Source organism: Electrophorus electricus, chromosome 2, assembly GCF_041902795.1.
Source record: "Electrophorus electricus isolate QZ-2024a chromosome 2, ASM4190279v1, whole genome shotgun sequence".
NCBI lineage: Eukaryota > Metazoa > Chordata > Actinopteri > Gymnotiformes > Gymnotidae > Electrophorus > Electrophorus electricus.
Genome location: NC_137498.1, coordinates 31788101 through 31795885, shown reverse-complemented (window position 1 = coordinate 31795885; position 7785 = coordinate 31788101). Strand labels below are relative to the sequence as shown.

Genomic DNA, 7785 nt, shown 5'->3' with positions numbered 1-7785 from the left:
GCAGAGAAGATTGAGTCATGGCTTGTGGACATTTAAATGCAACCTCTCGTCTGAGTCACAACTCCTCTTACTTATCGACTCCAAGGGCTAAAGCTTGCTTCTTGTAGCAGAGAGAGAGAGGACTGAAGATGAGGGAAGCATATCAAACAGCTGGACCCTCAGGTTTCTGAAATATATATACTGTACATATAAGACAAGCAGTGGAGAGACAGTGTTAAACTACCATCAGTTTCACCCTCAATCCTGTGTAGTAAAAACCAACAATAAGAGCAGAGATTTCATTCTATATTCACTCCACAGACTTTGCAATGCCGGAAGGAATCTATTTTCCATTGTCCCCTTCATCAAAGTGCTAACTTCCCATGGTGACCAAGACCACCTCTTCAGAGCCCCTCAGTCAAGACCAGAGATGCAGCCAATAATTAGGGGGCATGGCTAATAGCAGTAGATAGTGAACTGTGCAATCACACAGCAGACAATGTGATACATTGTGGTGTGATTTGAAGTCTCTGTGTTATTAGGGATAACTCACAAGAGGAACAGGGATCTGCTTTACTCACTCACTGACGTTGGCTGCTGCAAGAAGACAACCATATGTGGCTATCCACAGAATAACCAGATCTTCTTACCAGCTTAAAAACAATGCACTGAGAACATGACCTCATTGTGAAGAATTGGAGAAATTACTTCTATTGTACTAATAATGGATGAACAAAAGTGTGGGCTGGAATGAATCACAGGGAATTTCACAGCCTTTTACACTGTTCCATGTACTGTCTGACAACACTGTTTATGCAGCATCAAAGTCAGCCTCAAGAGCTTTGAGGATGTTATTGCCTTTGATTTTCACACACTGTATTCTCACATTCAGGTGTTGTGGTCATTTGACGTGTCCTCAAAGCTTAGCAGAATATGACAAACCATCTCAGATGGGTTAGAAGTAAACACAGATTGTATAAAAATTAACCTATTCAAGTTAAACTTCCACACAACATCTGTGATGTGTAGCCATTTCAGTAAATTAATGTTCAATAAATCTTTCAATTGGACATAGTGTCATAAACATGACACTTTATCTCACTTATCCTGGCTAAATAGGTAACTAAGAAGCTAATCACTAATGAAAACTTGCATTTGTTTGTTCAGAATCCAAGCTGTTATATAGGGTATCTATTATTCCTTATTTTAGGTCTAAAAATCTGAAATGGTATTGTGGTATTTTCACAACATAGAACACCTATGTTTCATTCTTCAGGAGATGTATTTGATATCTTCATGTCCCTTGTGTGTTAGTGTATGACTGTCTCTGTGTGTGTATGTGTGTGTGTGTGTGTGTGTGTGTGTGTGTGTGTGTGTGCGTGTGTGCGTGTGTGCGTGTGTGTGTGTGTGTACGTGTGTGTGTGTGTGTGTGTGTGTGTGCGTGTGTGTGTGTGTGTGTGCATGTGTGTGTAGGCAAGTGGGTGGGAGCAATCACACTCCACCTTTATTCTGTCTCTTCCTTCCTTCTGCAGTGATGTGTGAACATTGAGCAGAGTGTGGAGGAGGAGCTTCTATATGAGATGGATAGAGAGAGAGACAGAGGGGGAGAGTGGGGGAGAGAGATAGAGAGAGAGAGAGGAGAAGAGAAGCAGGCAGGAGATGCACGGAGAACACACCAAGAGAGGCAGAACAGCTATAAGAAAGAGGAGGAGAGGCTGCTGAAGTATTAACTAAAAGCAGAATTTTTTGCCTTTTTAGAGTTGAATATAGGGTATTTGGCATAAATATGAATCAGACCAATGGATAATTAGTTATGGTGCATCCACTGACTGAGTAAGTAATGGCTCCAGATAAAAAATTCACTCACTCTGATTGTGATGCATGCACACTAGAACATCTTTTTGGACATTCCCAGTCATCTCAAGCATAAAATGAGATCTCTGTGCTGAAACGCTTTTGCTGCTGTGCCCTTTGTTCTAAATTTTAATGTCTTATTCCAAAAATGCTAGGCATATCTAGAATGTTTTGTTAACCATCACCACCTTCTTCTAACTGTCATTGTTTCAGTGTATGTGTGTATGTGTGTGTGTGGGGGGGGGGGGGGTGTCTGTGTGTATTTGTGTGTGCGTGTATGTGCATGTGTGTATTTGTGTGTCTGCATGTATATTTATGTATCATTGCATCTTTTTACTGGAAACATCTGCTTAAAATGCCATATTAAGTTTTTCTAAAGCTATAGAGTTGATTGGTTCCAGAACAAAGCTGTTGACTATGAAAACATGAGTTTATTATTAGCAGATTAATTGAGAAATGTGTATGAAACTTTATTAGCTATATAGCCATTGCCCCCACACTGCCAAGTGTGCCAACAGATCCATTAGTTTGTCTCTGTGATTCATCAGGGGAATCAGATTGCCCTCTTGTGGACAGATTCCAGTTCATGTTGTGCTCTGTGGCAGGCAGATTTCAGTCTGTAAGGAGGTTTCAAATCTGACCCATGAGTGTGGTCTCAGGGTTTTTTTGGCAGATACTGCCAGAGAGAGAGAGAAGTGTGTGGGTTCCAGTGCAGATGGCTAAACAGAAGTCATACCCAGGGGAGAAGGGAGGTTAAAAGTCAAATCTGGAGCACCTCTGGGAATTTGAGCTGTCATTGTGCTTATTAGTGATGCCCTAATGCTGTATAAATACCCTAATGCTGAATGCTGGTTGTTAGCACATGTATTTGTTAAATGCTATAGTAAGGGCTTTGGATAAAATGAAATGTGAGCCAGTTTAATTTAAAATGACTAATGACTAGTTATGATCCATAACATTGTGTAAAGTCTGAGAAGACCACCTTCTTGTGTTAAAACTTTATAACAGCATTATTAGACATGAGCAGAGACTAAAATATTTCCATATCTCCAAGACGAGGTGTTGGAGGTTTGCCTAAGTAGCAGAAGGAGTAAAAACTGGCCATTATTGTGCCTGGGAGCTAGACACATGAACAAAGCATCTGCTCAGCAGTGAAGGGCAGAGTAGGATTCCTGCCTATTTCTCTCTCTCTCTCTATGTCCCTTTCTTTTTCTCCCTTTACTTAATCTGTATCTTCCATTCTCTCTCATTTCTCTACTTTCCTCTCCTTCCCCAACATTTCCCCTCCCTAAACACATATGATCAGGAATGTTCTGTGCTCTTGTGTGATGAGGAAACAAATGCCCTGTTGACTTCCTGCCTTCGAACGCTGCACCAGCATTCTTATACTGGTGCGTTCACTTCAGACGGAATACCAGACACGAAGCATACTGAGAAGAAATCTCTATATATGCTTTAGCATCCAGAACAAGCATAAATTGTATTTATGTTTGTCTTTATGTTTCTTTCTGAGTACAAAAGTCATTTGTCAGGTGTGATATACTGTATCTTAGAAGAAATTACAAAATTTCTTCTGCTATTTGAAGTCACTCCAAGCTTCTTGTTTTAAAACCGCAGCATGGTGCAAAGCCCTTCATTTATTAATCCTATTCCCTTTATGAAACCTTGAAAGTGCTTGTCTCCCATAACAAAATCTTGCCACAGTCATCTCCAGCATGTCAGACCAGGTTTGTCATATTTCCGCCATGAAAGATACTTGGTCACAGCCTGGTGTGGCTGATGTTTTCAACACTACCACTCCGCCATCTATTCTCAACGCGTATTTTACATTTCAGATATTACATGCTAATGCATGATGCTGGCAAAGTTATTTGAAAATATATAACAGTACTTTCATTGACCTACAACATATGAAAAGCTTGCTTTTGCTGGATAAGAAATAAAGGGGCTGTCTATTTTTACAGTTCAATCAATTTCTGAGGGTGAAGAAAACACCTGTTGAACGACACTTGCTCTAAAGCACTGGTAAAAGCGTCCATTCCTTCTCCTGATTTATTCTCAGTCTATAATATTGTTGTATTTTTTAATATATTTGATTCTGGATATAATAATCTCTTATATATAGGTTATGTGTATCTAAGCCTGTTGGATAATCCGTTACTTCAACAATGTCTGATATTTTTTCACAAATGTCTGATGTTTATTCAGAGACATATGATGTCAGATCAGCACTTGCTTTCTTGTTTCATCACTATACCCTAATTTCATTCTAATCAGAACATTGCTAAAAATCGACCATCACTGCTTTGTCAGAATAAATAGAGCTTGTCTGAATCCAGATGACTCTTACTATGATGAATACTGTAGACTGCTTAGACATTATATATATTATATTATATATTATATACATTATAAATACATAATGTATATATAAACTATACATTATATATACATTTTAAATGCAATTTATAATTAATGAATGAATGAAATAATAACTTCTTCTAACATTTCCAGGCTGCTTGTCTTCACAGTGTGCCATGTCTGAGCACGAGGACCTGAGCAAAGTGGTGGGCCACTGGAACACCTCAGAGAGTTACCAGCCAAATCTGGCCAGTGCCATTGTGTGCGTGGTGTTCTCTCTCATCTTCCTACTGGGCACAGTGGGCAACAGTCTGGTGCTGGCCGTGCTCCTGCGCAGTGGCCAGGTGGGGTACAACACCACCAACCTCTTCATCCTCAACCTCAGCGTGGCTGACTTCTTCTTCATCATCTTCTGCGTGCCCTTCCAGGCCACAATATACTCACTGGAGGGCTGGGTCTTTGGCTCCTTCATGTGCAAAGCGGTGCATTTTTTCATTAACCTCACCATGTATGCCAGCAGCTTCACCCTCGCTGCCGTCTCTGTTGACAGGTGTGTCAGACGCCGCCCACAAGCAACACTGCTCAACAAAATGGGATGTGTAGGAGAACTGTAGGCTCAGAGTGGATGGGATCATTCACGCTGGAAATGACAGCAATAAATGTAAACTAAGCTAACTAAGCTACTTGTTTTTCAATATCTGCTTTAAGTATATTTTCCAGCAGGCTCTTGTTCATTCAATAATTAACAAAATCACACTGATTTAAAGTAGTCCGACCTATAAGTGGATTTTTGTTTTCCCAGGGTTTACATAGGTAACAGCTTGGTTGCTATTCACATTTGTAGCTATTCATTAGCCATCAGTATCTTGGTATACCATGTTTAATGAATAGTTTCCCCAATATTGTGTGAGAAGACAAGATGGCATTTAATGAACCAGAAACCTGACCACTTTCTCAATATGATCTTGAAACTATAAATGCAATTATATCACCAGAGTCTTTGTCACAAAGATTATCTTCTTAATGAAACACCTTCTCACACCTGTGGTCAATTATTCCACCCAATAGACAGGAACTTAAAAAAAAAACAACTGCCACATCCACTCAACATCTGTACGTTACACTGGTATTTCAACTAAATGGTAATAATTTTTAGGTAAAGCTGTACATTTAGGAGGCGTCTGTTCTATTACAGTGGTTGAAATCCAGTTAAGGAGTCAGAATATCCAGAGAATATCCCAATGATCCTGAACCAGCTGCACAGGTTATCTTAGGGTGTAATGGAAATGAGAAACTTTTGTTTGGGAACAGCAGTGCTAATGCAATAGGAGATTGTGCAAAGCCCAGTGAAATGAGCTTGCCCTCAGACTGAAATAGCCAGCACCAATACCATCAATGTGCTCCCAGTGTTTACCTTCAGAGAAAGGGAAATTAATTTCACAATTCCCATGTGGTGAGGAGCTGGCCACAATGGAAGGCAAGAGTCCCTATTGGCAATTACCTTTCTGTAGGTAAACAGCAGGCATTCATTTCCCTTTATGAAAGGCTGTTACACCACTATATTACTATATTAATCTCATTGGGTTACAATTAACCTTGAAGGAAGCTTTTAAGATATTATCTAGCTTCTTTCCTCTTCTTGTCATATATTTGAAGAGCATTTAGTCAGTGTTAATATGAGGCACATAATGGGTATAAGAAATGTAAGTAATGTAATAATGTTGCATCTTTTTTGTGCATCTTCCACTTTGCAGGTATCTGGCAATTCGTTACCCACTGCGCTCCAGAGAATTACGGACACCCTGTAATGCTGTTGTTGCTATGGTAATCATTTGGGGTCTGTCGTTAGTTTTCGCAGGCCCTTACCTGAGCTATTATGACCTCATTGATTTCGAGAACAGCAATGTGTGTGTTCCAGGTTGGGAGGAACATGATCGTAAAGTGCTGGACACATGCACCTTTGTTTTTGGCTATGTTATCCCCGTGCTCATTGTTAGTCTGTCCTACACCCGCACCATCAAGTACCTATGGACAGCCGTGGACCCTCTCGATGGCATGTCTGAGTCTAAGCGGGCCAAGCGTAAAGTCACCAAGATGATCATTATCGTCACTGTGCTCTTCTGTATCTGCTGGCTGCCCTACCATGTGGTCATCCTGTGCTACCTCTATGGAGACTTCCCCTTCAACCAGACCACATATGCATTCCGGCTGCTCTCGCATTGCATGGCCTATGCCAACTCCTGCCTCAATCCCATTGTTTACGCGCTGGTGTCTAAACATTTCCGCAAGGGCTTCAAGAAGGTGTTCAGCTGCATCCTCAGCAAAAAGGGCCGTAACAAGGTCCACGTGGTGAATGCAGCCAACACCGTGCCAGGCTTCGAGGCTGGCTCCACTGAGGTCTCACAGATGAACGAGGAGAATGGGCGCCAGAATGAGCGTGAGATGGTCAACCGTCCACATGCTGAGCCGCAGGATGCCACCATGAACATCACAGTACCCTTTCAGAACCAGCCATGAGCAAACAGAGCACAGCCATTGGTGCTGTACAGAAAGCCTTACTGAACTGTGAAACCAAGGGCCCACAGCCTCTGGACATTACTGTGGTTTTGCATACAAAACTATAGACAATACATACTTCAGCTGCTTGGATAAAATGTAAAAAATTGACAGTATATTTTTTGTATGATTGTTTCCTCTTTTTGCTATTTATTCAGCCTTTCTTTATTTCACGTGTTTGTGCATATTGTTCGCATTCTTATGTTTTTGGTTGAAATGTTATTTCAAAGCTGCAAGTGATGCCATTGTAAAAACGTCAGCCTTCTGCGCATGTTACAATATGTAATGTTTCTGTAAAAAATAGATAATTCTATGAAAATCTTTAGCAAGTAATTTAAGTAGTGCACTTTGTCATAACTTTGTCAAAATTTTTATGTCATAAAAATTCTCTATTCACATATAAATAATGTTGATTGCCTTTCCTGTATGTTGCTTTTTAGTGAGACAATCGTGATTTCCTGTCATATTTTGATCTTTTCTCTGCTTTCCACTGTAATTGCCTTATGTATTTTATGTGACTAACTGCACTTGAGATTGCTAGGGTTGCGGCTCTTCAGTGTTTACATTGCAATCACATAAAAGCTCAGTTTATCACTTTCTTTAGAAAGACATATACCTTTGAACCTTCATATGGCTCTTGTAGTGAATGCCTTAGCTGTATGTCTTTCTCTCCCTTAGTGGTGGATCAACACAGATATTTAAGGTATTGATGTTGATGGAGTTCAATAAAATGGTGACTATGGATGAATGGCTCTGTGACCAGTTTAACATCTGAGCAGATGTACGGCTACATCACAGAAGACTCTCTTTATAAAAAAATTCTTTAAAATCTATGCCCAATCAGCAGCCTGCAAGTGTACTTGGACAGTGCTAAGATGGTGCAGCACAAGCCAAACTGTTCATTTTGCAAGCAGTGGTCCAAATGCCTCTCCTCCTAAACTGTGGAAGCGTTTACACTCTATACTGTTCCTAGAGTTTAGCAGGTCATTTTCAGATTTGTGGCTAGTCAACACTGAATCTGGAAGCCAGTTATAT

The 7785-nt window shown here is 40.4% G+C and overlaps 1 protein-coding gene across 4 annotated transcripts; it reads left to right on the top strand.

Annotated features, from left to right (window-relative positions):
* Nucleotides 1-1649: 1649 nt before the first annotated feature.
* galr2b (galanin receptor 2b) lies at nt 1650-7494 on the top strand. 4 transcript variants are annotated; one of them, XM_081725126.1, is made up of 5 exons: nt 1650-1812; nt 3140-3224; nt 3798-3858; nt 4365-4744; nt 5949-7494. In XM_081725126.1, exons 4-5 carry the CDS (start codon nt 4371-4373, stop codon nt 6709-6711), a joined length of 1137 nt encoding a protein of 378 aa, XP_081581252.1. In that variant the 5' UTR covers nt 1650-1812; nt 3140-3224; nt 3798-3858; nt 4365-4370; the 3' UTR covers nt 6712-7494. The 4 variants fall into 4 exon arrangements, with proteins under 4 accessions (XP_081581252.1, XP_081581250.1, XP_026858971.1 ...); XM_081725124.1 differs by having other exon boundaries at nt 4348-4744; XM_027003170.2 differs by lacking the exon at nt 3140-3224.
* The last annotated feature ends 291 nt before the right edge of the window (nt 7495-7785 follow it).

Excerpts from the sequence above, each read along its gene's own strand:
- galr2b (XM_027003170.2), top strand. The coding sequence starts at position 4,371 with ATGTCTGAGCACGAGGACCTGAGCAAAGTGGTGGGCCACTGGAACACC. Across the intron at positions 4,745-5,948 it reads GCTGCCGTCTCTGTTGACAG|GTATCTGGCAATTCGTTACC; the intron begins GTGTGTCAGACG and ends TCCACTTTGCAG.